The sequence below is a fragment of the Bactrocera tryoni genome, chromosome 3 (genome assembly GCF_016617805.1).
Source record: "Bactrocera tryoni isolate S06 chromosome 3, CSIRO_BtryS06_freeze2, whole genome shotgun sequence".
NCBI classification, from domain to species: Eukaryota; Metazoa; Arthropoda; class Insecta; order Diptera; family Tephritidae; genus Bactrocera; species Bactrocera tryoni.
The window spans coordinates 72774558-72793521 of record NC_052501.1 but is presented as its reverse complement, the minus strand read 5'-3'; the positions used below and the strand labels follow the sequence as shown (position 1 = coordinate 72793521).

Below are 18964 nucleotides of genomic sequence, written 5' to 3'. Positions count from 1 at the left end.
AGTGGCGCTTCCGCCGGTGGGTACTGTGTCGAGTCCTCCCAGTATTTTCCTCCATTCGCATAACATGACCTTGCCAGCGTAGCTACCGTTTCCTAATTCGCTGAACCATGTCAATGCCGCTGTAGATCCCGTACTGCTCGCAGTTCTATGACTGCGGTATTTACCATTGACAATGCGCAAAGGACCTCAGAATCTTTCTCCTCAAAACTCGTAACGTCGACTTATCAGATGTTGTCATCGTCTATGCCTCTGCACCATATAACACGGGAATAATAAGTGGTATTTATTCGTCGATAGAGAACTTCAGTTCTCAATTGCCTAATCAGTCCGAATTAACACCTATTCATGGTCAGGGAATGGAACATCCGCTCCATCGTCATCGATTGGGGAATCGGGTTGGCCATCTGCTGTTGTTAAATTTCATTGGGCCTCTAAGGATTCATACTGGAGACCTGGCACCCATACCAGTTTTGTTACAAAGAACCCTGTACGCACTCTTAATGAGTTCAAGGCTAATACTATCGCTCTGCTACTGAGTGAAGGGTCACTTTTCTGAAGGAGACTGCACTCTAGAGCAGCAGATCTACGCCATCTTAATGACTACAACTTCTATTTGGAAGACACTGCAATACATAGGAAGTCTGAAGCTTGAGTTGGAAGAGAGCTCCTGACAGTAAAACCCTCGACCAACCTCAATCCCAAGCCTTGAGCCAACCGCAAAGAAGCCCAGTGCCCCAACGGCTCCTTCCCACCCACAACTACCTCGTCGATATGTGGGTAGAGAAGGTGCCGCCAGGGTTCGATTTTTCGACTACATGATCCAAGTGATCTGGTACGAAGTCAAAATGTTTTCTTGCAAGTGTGGTCTTTTCTAGAGCTCTTCATCACATAAATACTCCACAGAACATAATTGGCTAGACTGTGGTGTCGTAGAGCCAAGGGCCACTTTCGAAATTAAGGAGTGTTCGAGTCGAAAAGTCTTGCCGAAAATTATTGTATTTTGCGCATTGGCAATGGCGAGTAATGCAGGCGATTGAGCAATGAGCTGTACGACAATGCCAGCGAATCAAGAGACAGCAGCTGCTGTGGATGAGAATACCCAAGTTCTAAAAGTTTTCGATTCAGTAACCACCGGAGACAGAGAGGAAGACTTCCATTTCATTGGAGAGATCAGGTGGAGCAGGACATGGCTGGATCCCTTAAGTATCTCAAATTGGCGCCAAATAGCGAAAAGAGGAAACGACACAGTGGGTTGACGCCTAAAAATGCTGAAAACTATTTCCAAATTTTTTCTCCGAAATATTCCGTAACAGACCGGCCCACTTGTTGCCTGGCAGATATTTTAATTTTTTCGCACTTTTTACAGATATTTTTCGATTGAGGCATACTTTCTGGCCACTCAGCACGTTTTAATTAAAATAACTTAAGCGATTGTTGTTGCTTTGTGTTGTTGTACTTTCTTTTCTGAACATTTTAAGTAGCAGCAATTGCAAAATTGTATCTCAAAACTTGCGAAAATGTTGTAACAAATGCTTAATGCAAATATTTTGTTGTTGCTTTTTCATTGCAGGAGCCAAGGGTTGACGAAAACATTTGGTGAAGCCAATACAAACGCAGGAGTGTAAGGACAAATGGAAAAGCAAGCAATGAAGGCGGAAAGACGCCAACAACACAAACGAAAAATTGGAGCACAAACTATGTTGCAACAACAGCAAAAAACGTAGTAAAACGAATGCGAGAGAGACAAAGTGAAGAAAGAATTTAACAGCCAGGAAGAGAAACAGGAAAGTCACTCCTGAATAACAACAATAACAAAGCAGCGTATAGCAAAAGTAAGCCACACAAAAACAACAACACAGCGACGCACATTTTAAAGGCGGCGAGCAAGTCAGTCAACACAACAGATTACGTGCAACGCTGACAACAGGAAGTGTTGACGGCAGCCGGCAATGGCGACGGCGCCGGTGCACCCGCCGCAGCCGAGCTGCTGCGAGTGTTGCTGACGGCGACGGCTGAGCACCGTGGAAGCATGGACGGCATGAACGGCATTAAAGTGTAATTAAACAAAAGTTGCTGATGCCGGGCGAAAGTAAATGCAAACGCAACAACAACAATAACAAATAGCATTGCAACAAAGATTACCGTTAACTGCTGTGAGGCAAGCGCGAACAATGCCTGCAACGATTGCATGCCGCGCTGCAACAGCAACTACATAATCACAGCCAAGACAATGCTGACACACATTATTACACACATACACATACATACAAGCAGGCACACACAAACACGCATATGTGTGAAATGAAATGTTGTTGTTGCCTGAGTTGAGTTGTTGCAGTGACAGTGTGAAGGATGTGTTCAAATTGGGGCGAGCGAGACAACGCTGTTGGCACTTTGCCAACAATGTCAAGTCACTAGCAGACACCAAAAACAACAATAACACAATAAGCCAAAAATAAAAACAAGAAACTGTAAAGTAATAAAAATAACGGTGAAATAACAAAAACACACCGCGTTGGCGCCTAAGTGCTCAATTGTGTTGCGGTTGTGTGGGTGTTGGCGAAATTAAGCGAAGTGTGGACATAAACACTTCCGGGTGACTTCTAACGGCATTAGCCCGTCGCGAAGAGTGACAGCTCAAACAGCTGAAGCCACACGACTGCGTGTTGTAGTCGGCGGTGGAGAGTGCGGAGTGTGAATTAAGTCGGAGAGTGTCAATCAATGAGTAATATAATAAAGTTATGTGATAATTATAGAGTGTTTGAATGAGTGCAGTTAGAGGACGCTAAATCCGTAAAAGAATTACTGAAAATTATTATCGATAAAAAAAGCGCCTCGCTATGAGCGTCTAAACTGATACCGCAACTTTGTAAAAACCTGAAAAATATGTCTGAGACTCTATAAAATGTATTTATAAATAACACTGTTCAACAAATTTGTAATTTTTTTTTGTCACATGAAAATTTATATCAAATTTTGAATATACTAGGACCACCAAATAATAATATATCAATGAAAAAAATCTACACATCATGCTTTCTTGTGACATCAAAACATATATTTTCATAAAAAGTACAAAATTCAGCCACACTTACAGAATTATTTCCTAATATCTAATAGATACCTATGATTTTCTTGAATATTTGGCTTCCGGTAGGTCCCTTTTAAGTCACCAACAATAGTCTGTTAGCATTCTTGGACTCCATGTCTCTTGATAACGCTTCTACATTAAGGAAATGTCTTGATGGCACCGCTCACCTTGTTGGTCACTAACAGCAACCAAATTTGCCGGAAAGAAATCCAGATGAGAGTCCAGCATATGTGTTTTCAAGGACATATTACACCCCAAAACTTTAAATGATATCATAAGTTCATTTATTAAATCTTTGTAATTTTCCGCTTTATGGTTACCTAGAAAATTTTGAACAACATTCACAAAACATTTCCAGGCGAGTTTTTCCTGATCATTCAGTTTTTCTTCAAAGCTCTTATCCTTCATCAATTGCCGTATTTGTGGGCCTAAAAATATTCCCTCTTTGATTTTCGCCTCGCTGAGTTTGGGGAATTTCTTTTTAGATATAAAAATCCTTCTCCATCTTTAGGCATAGCTTTTACAAAACTTTTTGTCAATCCAAGCTTTATGTGCAACGGTGGTAAAAGTATGTTATCAGGGTTCATTAGAGAATCATTTTTAATGGCCTGGAGTTAGTGATTCACGCTTGGACCACACTTTCTTTGTATAGTGACTTTTTCTGCCTCTACTGTCCCATTCACAAATAAAACAGCAAAATTTCGTATAAACAAACTGTAGTCCAAGTAAAAGTGCAATGATTTTAAAATCACCACAAATTTTCCAAGCGTGTTTACTGTATTCAATTTTTTCAAGTAGAAATCTCATATTTTCGTTAGTCTCTTTCATATTAGAAACATGAGCAATCGCCAATTAAGGAAGTTTGTTTCCGTTATGCAGTAACACTGCTTTCAAACTAGTTTTTGAAAAGTCAATAAACAGTCGCCAGTGACTTGGATCATATTCGAAATTTAATAAATTTATCACAAGAGGAACGTTATTACAATAGACTAAATCACCTCCTTCAGAAAAGTAAGGTTTTATTTCATCGTCACGACGTCGAAAATAAGAAATCTTTGTACCATGAGAAAGTAAATTGCAGTCGTTTAATCTAGACCCCAAAAGCTCAGCTTGTTTTTAAGACAGATTTAAATCACGTACTAAATCGTTTAAATCACGTTGTGTCAATAAGTGCGGTTCTTTTGAAGTTGACGGTTCTTCAGATACCTTATTATGCTGACTGAGAACAAATTCCGGACTATAATACTCACTTTTTGATCGATTTGAAGGCATCGGCACAGGCAGTTCGGCACTTTGTAGGATGGGTCTCTTGGCCAAAGACAAGTTTGTATACTGGTTAGTGCGTTTGGATTTGGTAGTAATACCTTTTGTTTGAGTCAAACAAAAATAACAATCTCTTACATGATCCTTTGGTTCCGTCCAAATCATTGGTATAGCAAATGACAAATGTCTAGGTTCTTGTTTAGCCCAACCTAAAAGGAGCCTCACACACGTTACACAACATTGTCATGTGGAACCCAGGATTTGTCTTGTTTCCTCACAGGAAAACCAAAATAGTCTAAATAGCACTGTTCAATTAGTGATGTAAAATTGCGACGCTGAGATGTAAAAGTTAATTCTCCACACACATAACAAAAATTGTCCGGGTGGTGATGGATGTGATATAAACAAAACTGTTATATATTTTTAATGAGGCTACACCAACATAAATAAAAATCATAACAAAGTTCATCTGACAAAAACAGTGCTTACCAGTGTAATCAGTTTGATGAGCTGAGTTGACTTACTCACGCCCCTCTGTTTGTATATAGTCCCTTAGTTGTTGAGATATCGATTTTAAAAAGCTGTACGTTTTTCAGAACCGACAGAATCTGAGTAATTATTTCTGAGATGGCACCACTGCCTTGGACAATAGCCCCAATCAAATTTGATGAATCTAAATTTTTGTGGTGATATCCTGTCAAATGCAAAAGTTTTCCATTCAATCATTTGATGTTGATAAATCCGTTTGTATGACAGCAATATGTTATAGTTGTTCGATATCGGTGTTCTCAACAAATTAGCAGCTTCCTGGTGACAGAAGGACGTGCGTAAAATTTCACATCAAAAACTAAAGCAGTATTTCGAGTAATAATAAACAGAGAGATAGGCAGACAGATAAACATGGTTAAATAGCATCAAAGCTCACGCTGATCATTTATATTTGTACTTAGTAGGATCGAATTCGATAAAATAACCTATTATGCCATTCTTTCATAATAGCTATGACAAGAGCGGATATTTATACTACTCTAAGTAAAACAGGGTAAGACTTTATTCATAAATTTAAAATCCTAAATTTATTCCTCAAAATCTATGTCATCCCCCTCAAATTAATTCCTCTTGGCCACAATGCACTTATACCAACGTTTTCTTCGTTCCTCGTAACTGTTGCTAAAGACAATTTCCGGAATTACTTTCAATGCGCATAGCGATTCACATTTAATGCCTTCAACTGGCTCAAAAAGGTTTCCTGGAGCGATCGTTTGCTGAATATCCAGAGCTCACACGGATCATAATCAGGCGAAAAACTCAAGACGGATCACTCAAAGAGTGTTCCATTTTAGCCGAACGGAAGGAATTCGAAGTGCACCTCAATAATCGAAGAAAACTGTAACTTTGATTTTTACAGGCCTTGGCGTGATTTTTTCGGCTTCGGCTTACCTTAGCCATAATGTTCGGCTGATTCATCGTTCGTTTCCAGGTCGTAAGCATAGATTGAAGACTCATCGCCAGTAAAAATACGTTTCATGCCATTCTGGTAGTCTGAAGCCATTGCTTCACAGACTTGTAACGCGGCGGCGCTGTTTTTCGAAAAAATTTAATGATTTTGGAATCAATCTTGCATTCACTTAGCTCCAAGTGATCTTTCAAACTAGTTTTCACTGAGCCTTCCGATATTCCAAAAAAGCCTGTAAGAACTCTGACCAGCACCAATTTCTTTATTTTACTAACGTGTTGATGTTCAGTTGAAGTGATCTTTCAAATTAGTTTTCACTGATCCTTCCGATATTCCAAAAAAGCCTGTAAGTACTCTGACCAGCACCAATTTCTTTATTTTATTAACGTGTTGATGATCAGTTGTTGGCCGACCTGAACTGGTTCGTCATCAAGGCATTCTCGACTAATTTGTACTAATCAAAAATACTTGCTCGCGACAAACAATTATCTTTGAAGGCCTTTTCCAACATCCTGAATGTTTCGGCATCTGAAAATCAATTTCATCACCAAACGTTGCTCTGAGTTTGTTGTCTCGTCTGGAGATATTCAAATACAATTATTAACAGCTTTGGTCTTTAGCTCAGTAAAGATTTTATTGTACAGAAGAGCCAAGTAACTCTGGCACAACTTTGATACACAGGGAATTTGATAATCATAGTGATTGATTCATTGATTCACTTTGTCGCATTGGTATCGAATGCATTAGCCACAAAAATAAATACAAACATCTTTTTGAGTTATATCTGTTCAATGGGCATTTCATTCTAATAGATCTCTCTTTGTAAACCCTGAAATTTACAATCTTTCTAGCATCTGCTTCTATAATACTATAGTATCAGAAGTAAAGCTCTACAATGTATATTGGGATTTGCTAGGACTGTGCGAGCTTTTGTGAAGTAGGGAGGATACAAGAGAACACAGTTTGTGATGCTTTCCCTAACATTAATCTTAATCTTAACCTTACCGCTGACACCAGAAGAAAAAACATTTAATGTTCCTTTATTCCTTCAGTCTGCAAATCGAACCCAAAGAGCTGTCTGAACTTCAGAAAGCCAATTTCATGTCTAATGGTTCTGCACTAGCTCTACTGCATATGCTTGAGATTAAACGTTTCCTTTTCTTCATTTGGTTTAAGAACTCTCTCCCTCTCTCTCTCCACTTATAAGTGAATTGTTAAATATTCATTCAAATGAGCTGCCTGGACTTAAAGAAGCCCATTTTACGTCTGATGGTTCTACACTAGCTCCACTAGTTATACGCGGGTTTCTCCTAACTGCTCAAAAGTTTCGGTCTAGGACTTGTAGAGTGGCAAATCGAACATACAATTGGTATAAATCACATAGACGAGCATAATAAAATAGAATAGCTAATCGTTTAGCCACTTTAATGCGGTTTCCATATATATTTTCTCTTCATTGAACTAGGCAAACCAGATAACGCTATTGTTGCTCTCACACAGAACATTTCCATAAGAGAGCTTAGTTTAAACATAGCGACTTGAGGATTGGCGAATCGGTATTATATCTAGTTATTTTAATTTTTACATATATACGGTATATTTTTTGAAGATAATCACTTTGTAAGATTATTTGAGAACAGCAAATTCGCAGCGCCATCTGTGGGGAATTTAAAACTGTTCTAGAAATTCTTACTGCTCAGGTCCAAATTTTACCTGAATACAAGCCTATACTAACTATATCTACTATATATATTTAAAAAAAAATTTCTAAAAATTATTTATAACAGTTTTCTCTCACGAGACAAGACTGAGACGTATGCATATTAAACCTCACATAATTTCTCCCATTTTAGTTCTGAAATTGCACAATGAAACGGAAAACTACATAATAACCTAACTAAAACTCCAGAAAGTCTAACCAAAATTCCAAAATTAGAAAAACAAAAAACAAAAAGTAGAACAAAAACAAAAAACAAAACTAACTGAAAACGCATCGTTCGCCCGCCGCACTCCGTGTAACCAGCATAAATGTTCCCGTGGCGGCGACGACGGCGGTGCGTACAACAAATGCAACAAACACGTCTGTTATTGCAATTAAAATGTCGAACGTTGAAAGAGCGCGCAACGCAACGAAGTCAACAACAGCAAACAACACAGCGTCGACAACAGCAACAGCCAAAGCAACAACAACAACAACAATAGAACGCAACACAGCGAACAGTGAGCAACTGTCATACAAGCACTGCTCAGCAACACCGGGCGCAGCAGCAGCCGCCGCGGTGAAACTGCAACACCAACAACTCTATCACAATCAACTTTATCACCAGCAGCAACAGAGCTATAGCAAGCCAACAACACACTATAATTACAATAACAGCACAACTGTTGCACAACAACAACCGCAATATCAATTGATCACCAGCACCGGTGGCGAGTTTGGCAGCGCTACGGACGATTCCTCGATCTTTGGTGGCTGTTTTGGTCTCTTGCTGAAGGTACTCTTCTCTCCACCCGGTTTGGTGGCACTGGTGGTTGGCTACTCGATGCTCGGTGCTTGTATATTTCCATTACTGGAGGCACCACAGGACATTAACACGTCGGCGGCGATTGCGAAGAGCAGAGAGGAGTGTCTGCGCGAGCTGTGGATTATAACGGGTGAGTAGATGAATAGAATATTTTAATGGAGACATCGTTGGAGTTTGTCTGGCTTCTGACATTATTTTCTTTTAATCCTGTGATCGAAATCTTGTTTCTTATTGACCTCAGTTGAAACAGTTCTACTTTGAAGTAGTCCAAAATATAGTATAAGTATATACAACATTCATTTCAATCACTCACAAAATACCTTTTTGTGCAGAAGACCATTACACATCAGTCATATTTTTTATCGAAAATACAGTTTCGTGTAGACCAGACCCACAAACAACCTGCCTGAAGCAGTTACGAAACATTCAAAAAACTGTTAGATGGACTTGAAGTTACCAAGAAGAGAAAAGGTTTTGAATTATTTATCGAGAAAATGGTTTAATATTCTAAAATTCCATCTTTTCGGGTGAGCCGTTTTGTTTGCACATTCATAGCTGACCTCTTGATTATCCGTATTGAATGTTGGGTACTATTCGAAAAACCGTTTTTAGTCAAATCTAGGCTCATTTAGATCTGTAGAATATGCCAAACCTCATAAAAAAAACTCATCTCGCTACTGGTGATTGGGTTTTCATATTCCTAATTAAACATTTTGTTGTGTTATTTTAGGAATACAAACATTGCATTGGCGTCAGGCGTTAACTTGTTGTGATTTTTAAGGTAATTTCATAAAGCCACTCGCTTAGAAATCCTCGTCTCTCTTGATAACGGTCAACTTTCATAAGATTCTCCTGAGGCGAATTTTTTACCAGCAAATACATGCTCGACACAAACGAGCTGTTAACAAAGACTTCCAACCAAGCTCCGGAGCTTTGACCTGATGGAGCACAGTTTTCTTCTATTGGCTAGAGCTGTCCACTTCTGGCCGATTAACGGCAACCAAATTAAATCAATTTAGTAGGGAATATTATTTCTCAAACGCTATATAGCGTATCCTGATTGCAATCCAAGTCACATATTACTAAATTTATCTTTATAAAAAATAGTTGTACTTATTTCTAGCAGCCGGTAACATTTGTATTGGTTACCTTCAAAAGTCAGACTGCAGTTGGAAGGTATTCAGTGAAAAGTCTTCAGGCCCATTAATGGATACTCACCATTCCATACGCGTAGATATACTATAGTGTCAGAAAGCAATGTATATTGTGCAATAAGCACTTCACGTCCCTCAATCCCCTGGTTCTGACGGTTTATTTCTAACCCAACTACAGCAGTCTCTGCGCAACATTAAGTCTGGTTACTAAGCATTCCAAAACGAGCGCTGCAATTAAACAATATTCTCCTGTTATGGCGGAAAGTCCAAGTAATATATGTACCAAAGGCTTCTGAAAGCTTTCATACAATTCCAAATTGTATTTCCTCATTTCTATTAAAAACTTTGGAAAAATGAATAGAAACCCACATAAGAAACAAATTAACTCATTTCAATCACTAAAGTGTCTTAGGGTTTAATCAAAAATACTGTAAGAATAGCATGACCTCTTAATGATTCTGACATCTTCTTTCACAATAAATCTGGAATAGGTTTCAGGATATTTCAGGAATATTCCTGGCAACTGTGAAGCAGGGAATTTATATGCCTAAATATAGCTAAGTCACGTAGGAGTCCATTTCAAGAAGTAGACAAACTAAACTTGAATGGAATATGAGCCGCGCAAACCGACTATTAAAGTACAGAAGGAATGACATCAGAACTTTAGTAGGAGTGACTATTGTAGAAACAGTTAAGTATAAAATGTCTTCTAGGAGAGTTCAAAGCTTTGTATAGAAAACTAATTGGAAATATAGGTCGCGTGTCTTTGGCGACGTTACCCTAAAGTCATAGGTGTGTCGTCAGACGCACATGCTACCTACCATTTTCATTTACAGTCCAACTATAGATCTCTTTCATCAAGCCATTACCTCAAACATTAAACTCAAACTTAAGCAAAATATATAGTTAAATTGAAAAATACATTATGTCAAAAAAGGACCCGGAAATTGTAATTCGAATTCCCCAGGTAAATTACATATCAGATAAATGTATTTTGCTAGTTTGGTAAGACTGTCCAAATATGAGCGCGATCTGTCAACCTATTTATTAACAACAGCTACTTAAGTCAGTACCCCCCATTTTTTACAATGGATAAAAATATCGAAAAAAGAAAATTTTCAAAATTTTGTATTTATAACCAAATTTTGTAGTGCGGATCATTGCGAATAAAAGAAAAGGCTTGTGGTCGTACAAGCGTACGAGTGGTACAAAGTCTTGTGAGACGGTTCAGAGATCGCTGAAGACATACCCCGTTCTGGCCGACCTTCGACTTCTTCAACAGATGAAATTATTGAAAAAAATGTAAGATTTGGCGCATGAGAATCGTTAGGCAAGTGATAGCAAGGTGTCTGTTTTTGGCATGAAACACGTACTTGTTCGACTCGTTCCAATAAAGCTGATTTTTTTCAAAAAGACTATCGTAAACAGGTCTCTGTGGATATGTTTGATCGTTCCACATCCGATGCCACATTCATAAAGAGCATTTAGCTGCCGATGAGACTTGGGTTTCTATGTTTGACATACAAACAAGTCAACAATCTTGGGAATGGCGGGAAAAAACGAGCCGATAACAAAACAACACGTTAAAGCCACTCAAAAATCATGGAGATGCTCATTACTTTTTAAAATATTCGTGTTTTGTTGCATCATAAATTAGCTACGAAAGAACAAACGGACACTACTGAGTTCTATTTGACCGTATTGAGGCGTTTGCGTGAGAACATCAGTCGAAAAGTTCCTGATTTGTGGAAGAAAAATTCGTGGATTTTATACGAAGATAATGCACTATCGCCTCGACACACGATTGTGACCGAATTTAAAGCTAAAAACGCAACGAATACCATCAATCAACCAACGTATTCAACAGATTTGGCTCCGGGTGATTTTTTCTTGTTTCCAAAACTAAAATTTCCGCTCCGTGGAAGCCGTTTTCAGTCGATCGAAGAGATAAAACAAAATTGCCTGAAGGAGCTGAAGGTCATCCCAAAAAAAAAAGCTTGTAAAAAGTGTTTAGTGGACTGGAAAAATCGTTGGCATAGATGTATCACGTCTGGTGGGGGCTTATTTTGAAGGCGACAAAATAAATATTCAAGAATAGTAAAATATATTTCGTTTTATTTACAATTTCCAGGTACTATTTTGTCAAAATGTAAAGGTATTTCCTTCTTTCACTATATTTATATTAGCCGGATACCGAGCCTTCTTATAGTACTATCTGTCTCAATTAACATAGTGTATAACTATAGAAAACGCAATAAATTCTATGAAGAGTAACACTGGATGCTTTGCTTTAGGTATTACAGAATAGTGAAAACCATTTTTGGGTTAGAATTTTTCTTCTAGTACCATACTGTACGTAAACCATCTGCGCTGTCAAATAATTAAAATTGCAGTATCAGCATGACCACCTACATATATACACATAACCACATCACCACTTTAAAAATATAAATCAAGCAGACCAACTGCACTTAATAAATTCCCAAATATTTTGGTTTACCCATGTGCCATTATGTCATAAAATTAACTAATTTGTAATTGAAACATTTCGTTGGTAAATATATCTATTTACGCTATGTTAACTGTATGCGTTATATATGTGGCATCAAAATTTTCTATGAGACCGCAGAAGCCACATTCACCACAAATTTTGTGATTTCCTTCACTTGAATGAGTATACTTTTTGTAGCAACTACACAAACTAAACGGACTTGGGCCCAACTGCTAGCAAAATGCTTTGATATTTATTTGATTTTTCCTACTGTAACTAAATAATGATACAACAGCATGATGCTTAAGTCAGACTTATTTTTTGCCTAAACATAAAAGCACTTCGCCCTCAAAACCACATTTTCCCACTTTGAGTATAAAATAGAACCTGGGAACAGTGGCTTATATGCAGCACACATGAGCACATTTGACGAAGGCGATTGCGCACTTTTGTGGTGAAATGGTGAATGAATTCAAATTACATTAAATAAATTGCCGGCAAATAAAATAAATATTATTGTAGCTGCAAAGTGTTTGTGAGTGTTAGTATTTTCTAAAACAGTTAAATATATTAACCAGAACATTTAAAGGTCTTTATAATGCGTCTAAAATAATTTTCAAACTACTTGGAAATTTCAAATTGCGGTTAACTGTATTCCCAACTACTGTAATTTTAAACTTTTAGCACTTAATTTGCAAGAAATATTTGTTTGGGAAATTGATATCATGCAAATAAATGCGGTTTCGAAGTTGACTTATAAAATTACGGGCAAATAATTTAGAATTTTATACAAAACCACTGTTAAAGTTATTAAATTATTATTCACTATCGTAATGATAGGAAGAGAAGAAAGTCGCTTCTCTTTGTATTAAATAAAAGCTTATTTGAGTACAGCAAAGGCTCAATTAATAATAATCTACTTTTTGTCTAGGTATTCAGTCTTAGGATCTACTAAAAAAATAAAATATCGCTTTTCCTAAATCGCAAAAAAAAAACTTTTCTGCTTTCAGTAGTAGAATTAATGCGAACGGGTGATCCAAGTTGAAGTAAACTTTTTTCAGTAGCCTCTTTTGCCAGATCGCGCGACAGTCATATTATGTTTGTTCAGCATTTCTTTAAGGAAAGCATTACGCCTGAACAACGCTTACAAATCACTCAATTTTATTCCAAACATTTACGTTCTGTAAAGAATGTGTTACGAGCACTTCGCTTAACTTATAGTCAGCATAATTGGCTTACTGAGCGTACTATTCGCAACAGCACCTTCCATCTTGAGACTCGGCATTAATTATTAGATAACATTCCACCGAATAGACCACGTCCAGTACTCAGTGAAGAAAAGATCGAGTCGACTCAGTGGCAACTCGGACAGGCATATGGAACGACTTGGCGCATTTTCCGTCGAGATCTTAGGATGAAAGCTTAAAAAATACAGCTTGTGCAAGAACTGAAGCCGTCCAATTTCCCAAGCGACATAGCTTCGCTCTATGAAGTCAAATTCTGGCATTTTGGGTATGTAAACAAAAAAAAATATTGTCACTTTTGGAACGAAGAAGAGATTAAGGGGTATTCTGGTTTCGAAGCATAAATTTCAGGTCATTTTTAAAGTGTCGTAAAAAAAGACAATTAATATTTTTACTATCCATTTTTTTATTAGTTATTTGTTAATTTTAGAAGAGTACAGAAAAAAATGAAAAACTAAAAAAAGTCTAAACTTTCAAGATATGCAAAAAAAATCGATTTTTTCAAAATCCTAGACAAGAATACCTTTAAGGGGGCATGTCATTTCATCCAGAAAAAAACACAGTTTGGTGTGGTTTGTGAGCCGGTGGAATCATCGGTCCATATACTGCGAAAATGATGCCGGTAACAAAGTAACCGACAACAACAAGACAACAAGGTTTCAACAAGACGACGCCACTTCTAACATATCGTATTAATTTATGGATTTATTAAGCAAACACTTCGGTAAAAACACTGTCCCTATACGACTTGCTTTATTCCGTATATATCGGTCAATATGTTAAATATCTTAGCGAAATTAAGTGAACATCGAGTTTTTTATAGATAATACCGAAAGTGTATGAAATAGGTCTGCAAACTACCCCAGCTTCTATATAATGATTTCCGTTATTCTATCTGACTTTATGAAGGACATGTCGACTAGTTCGTGATAACTGTCAAAACTCAATAGTAGATCATAAAATATTGACCCAAATAAATCGATATATACGCATATGTAGAACAAAGTGTGAATCATTTGTTCACGGTTTGAGCAAAGTTGTTCAAAAATTCGGTTGAAAAGTACATTTAACGCAAGCGTCTGTACTTAAGCATCAACGTGTTTATTGCACTTCATACTGAGATCCTAGCAGGTTTGAAATTATCGCTCTCAAGTAAATGATATTTCCCCTCAATCGGTTCATAGCTGTATAAAAAGAAAACAATGCTCTTCAGAGGAATTCAAAGGCGTCAAAGATTTTCAATTTGTGCTCAGTTTACTCTTCTCATATATTTTACAAGAGATGCTTGAATGTCCTAGAAAAAAGGTTTTAACTCTGAAATAAATAAATCTACAAAATTGCGAAGGCATTCTTTTGATACAAAATTTTCTGCTCTATGTAAGGTATATCATAATTTTTTTTCATAAAGCCATTGCTTTCAAAGTTATACGTAAATTTATGCATAAAATGCACTGTGCTCATATAGTACGCCATGTCGTATGAGCAACACTGAATGTATCACATGTATGAATGCTCGGTACATTTGATTCATCTCTTTAAGCGCGTATAACTTTTAAAATAATGTTTTTATAGAAAAGTCACTCAGACCTATTTTGTAGGATAAACAGTTTAGTATTAGAGTATGGCTCTTTCAATGTTGAAGATTTATTTCTTCAAAGCGAAATTTCAAAAAATCTCACGTTATATAGATGGGGAAAGAAATGTAATTAATAGCATTGACAGACGGCAGCGTTAAACCAGATTAATTGCATTTTTCGGGATTAATTCAGGAGTTACCACAGATAACTCCGTTGCTGAGTCCAAAAATAACTCTCAAAATTTTAGGGAGTTTGTGAGATTTTCGTTGGAAACATTGTTAAAAATGGCCAATTTTCATCTATTGTGAATGAAATACAAGCAACCCTGACAGCTGTTTATCAAATTCTCAATATAATATCAATAAAACTTCTATGTTATGATGCAGTTTTAAAAATAATGTGTTGATATGTTTTGTAATAAAAAATGGTTTGGTAAAATTGGTCGGCTAACAACCGTAATGTTTATCTTCTATCAATTTTCATTGAAAATATTATAAAAAAGGACAATGAGCCGTTTATGAGAGTTTCAAACTCGCATAGCTGCCGTCTGTCACCTACAAATTTGGATCTGATTAAGTGCGCAGTTAATCCGGATTAACGCTGCCGTCTGTCAAGGCTATAAGACACCATATAAATTGAAAATAAAGAGCTATTTTACCATGTTATATGTATACTTGCGAAAAAATGTATGACTTAAGCACAGTTCAAATTGAAAATAAAGGGTTGGTTCATTGGATCCTGGGTTTTAGAGCAAAATCTGAAATTTCAGGGAGAGTATGCAAGAAAAAATATATCTGGTAAGAAAGAGATACCCTGATATATATATACTATATACTTATGGATTTATGGATATATATGCATATATACAGTAAGTTGAAATGCGCAATCAATGCGAGTTCGCTTAATCAAATTATGCGCCTAACAACAAGCTCTCATATAAACACGCATATATATATCATATATGTTGTGGCGCTCAACATATATAATATATGTATATTTATAATTGGGTGCTGCATAATATGTTCTTACTGCATTATATGAGCGATACAACATCTACTTGCTGCAAAAGCGCCTATTAGGTACAAATCCTGCAACATATGTACATATGTATGTCAGCATGCAAACCTGCATTTGTAGGCAAGTTGCAAGGCATTGTTGGCATATGTAAATTAAGATGCCATCAACTGGTTTAGACAAGCAAACGAGCAAGCAAGTACGCAGAAGGACATGCGAAAGCCATGCTCGAGGCCTTCAAAAGGACATGTAGTACACAAACATACACATAAAAACATATAATATGCTTGTTATGCACGACTAAATTATGCCATTCTAAACAGCGCTGCTATTAAGAGAATGCCACTGTGGCCACCAAATCGCGCTCGAGTTGGGTCCACTAAGTTCTCTTGTATAATATACATACATACATACATGAGTATGTTATAAGCAGGTGAAACTACTCGACGCGCTGACACTTAGCTGCTCAAGCAATTATGCAATTTGTGGCAAGCAGCCACTCATAGGCGACTATTTATGCAGATATTAGTTAATGCAACGGGGAATGCATACAGGCCTGTGAGCAAAAAGCACAGGTTGTTAAAAGTACCGAGATGTGAGTGAAAGGATTAAAACTTGGAGGTAAAAGAAAATTCTTAAGGAAAGAAAGCTTCAAAATTGCTTTCTTTCTCCATGTTTCTGAATTATAATCTCCATTGAATTGCCATCAGCAATCTGGAAATTTGTTTCAAACTCAGCTTAAAATTCTCAAATCTTTTTATACTCTCGCAACAATGTTGCTAAGGAGAGTATTATAGTTTTGTTCACATAACGGTTGTTTGTAAGTCCTAAAACTAAAAGAGTCAGATATAGGGTTATATATACCAAAGTGATCAGGGTGACGAGTAGAGTCGAAATCCGGATGTCTGTCTGTCCATCCGTCGTCTGTCCGTCCTGTCCGTCCGTCCGTCCGTGCAAGCTGTAACTTGAGTAAAAGTGAGATATCATGATGAAACTTGGTACACGTATTCCTTGGCTCCATAAGAAGGTTAAAGTTCGAAGATGGGCAAAATCGGCCACTGCCACGCCACAAAATGGCGGAAACCGAAAACCTATAAAGTGTCATAACTAAGCCATAAATAAAGATATTAAAGTGAAATTTGGCACAAAAGGATCGCATTAGGGAGGGGCATATTTGGACGCAATTTTTTTGGAAAAGTGGGCGTGGCCCCGCCCTACTAAGTTTTTTGTAACATATCTCGGAAACTACTATAGCTATGTCAACCAAACTCCACACAGTCGTTTTCTTCAGGTATTTCCATATACAGTTCAAAAATGGAAGAAATCGGATAATAACCACGCCCACCTCCCATACAAAGGTTATGTTGAAAATCACTAAAAGTGCGTTAACCGACTAACAGAAAACGTCAGAAACACTAAATTTACGGAAGAAGTGGCAGAAGGAAGCTGCACCCAGGCTTTTTTAAAAATTGAAAATGGGCGTGGCGCCGCCCGCTTATGGACCAAAAACCATATCTCAGGAACTACTAGACCGATTTCAATGAAATTCGGTATATAATATTTTCTTAACACCCTGATGACATGTACGAAATATGGGTGAAATCGGTTCACAACCACGCCTTCTTCCAATATAACGCTATTTTGAATTCCATCTGATGCCTTTTCTGTATAATACGAGTATATACATTAGGAACCAATGATGATAGCGGAATAAAACTTTACAAAAATACGGTATTTGAAAAATATGTAAATGACGTATAATGAAATCTCGATTATCACTTTATCATGCGAGAGTATAAAATGTTCGGTGACACCCGAACTTAGCCCTTCCTTACTTGTTTATTTTTCCTGAACAAATCTTTTCTTGTCTTCAGAAAAACTCAACGTCTTATACGAGCGCAACTGGTCCACATTGGTGCACGAACAGCTACGTCGCTTCGAGGATTCGATTGTGGCTGCCACACGTCATACGAATAACAGTAGTTACAGCATCGGCATGTTCGGCGGCAGTTCAACGGCGCTGCGGCGCTATGGCAGCACATTTGATGCGTCCACAGATGCCATGTTAGCGCCGACACATTGGACCTTCGGCGAAGCGTTACTCTACTCTGTCACTGTGATAACGACAATTGGTAGTGAGATCAAACAGATATATCTATATGCGAAATCAAAGAAAATTTGAAAATATTACACAGTTTTTATTTCTTAACCGACAAGTGAAAATACTAAAGGGTGATCCATTTCGAGTCCCTATTTTTTTTAAATAAAAATCACAGAAACTTCAAAATTTAATAGAGACTGTTTATCATGTTCGAAGGTCATTTCCTTCGCATTTATTTTTTGTAGATTATCTCTTTCAAATCTTCCAGCCATGGCTAGGTTTCAGGTGGTCTAATCCATGAGTACAATTTTCGATGACTCGTTCGAGTATTTCGACTGGTAACTCGTGATGTTTTGCTGAATCGAAGCGGGATTGGCCGCAATGACTTTAGGCTTCACATGTCCCTATCAATATCCCTTCCAATATCAATATCAATATCAATATCAATATCAATATCAATATCAATATCAATATCAATATCAATATCAATATCAATATCAATATCAATATCAATATCAATATCAATATCAATATCAATATCAATATCAATATCAATATCAATATCAATATCAATATCAATATCAATATCAATATCAATATCAATATCAATATGAATATGAATATCAATATCAATATCAATATCAATATCAATATCAATATCAATATCAATATCAATATCAATATCAATATCAATATCAATATCAATATCAATATCAATATCAATATCAATATCAATATCAATATCAATATCAATATCAATATCAATATCAATATCAATATCAATATCAATATCAATATCAATATCAATATCAATATCAATATCAATATCAATATCAATATCAATATCACACTCAATATCAATATCAATATCAATATCAATATCAATATCAATATCAATATCAATGTCATTATCATTATCAATATCAATATCCAATGTTTTTGAGAGATTGAGCCATAAGAGATTGAGCCATAAGAAAATCACATTTTTCTCTTTCGCTTCAACTGTTGAAACATTTTCTTTCGAAGTTTGACTAATTATAGAAAGAAA

At 36.8% G+C, this 18964-nt stretch overlaps 1 protein-coding gene across 2 annotated transcripts in view; it reads left to right on the top strand.

The window, feature by feature from the left end:
• The window catches only part of LOC120771957, a 232475-nt gene that overhangs the window by 146306 nt on the left and 67205 nt on the right, over window positions 1-18964 (top strand). For both annotated transcript variants that reach the window (XM_040100270.1, XM_040100269.1), the window contains exons 2-3: window positions 7664-8465; window positions 17690-17947. In XM_040100270.1, coding sequence (XP_039956204.1) covers window positions 7910-8465; window positions 17690-17947 — 814 coding nt within the window. In that variant the 5' untranslated portion in view covers window positions 7664-7909. The remainder of the gene's footprint in view (window positions 1-7663; window positions 8466-17689; window positions 17948-18964) is intronic.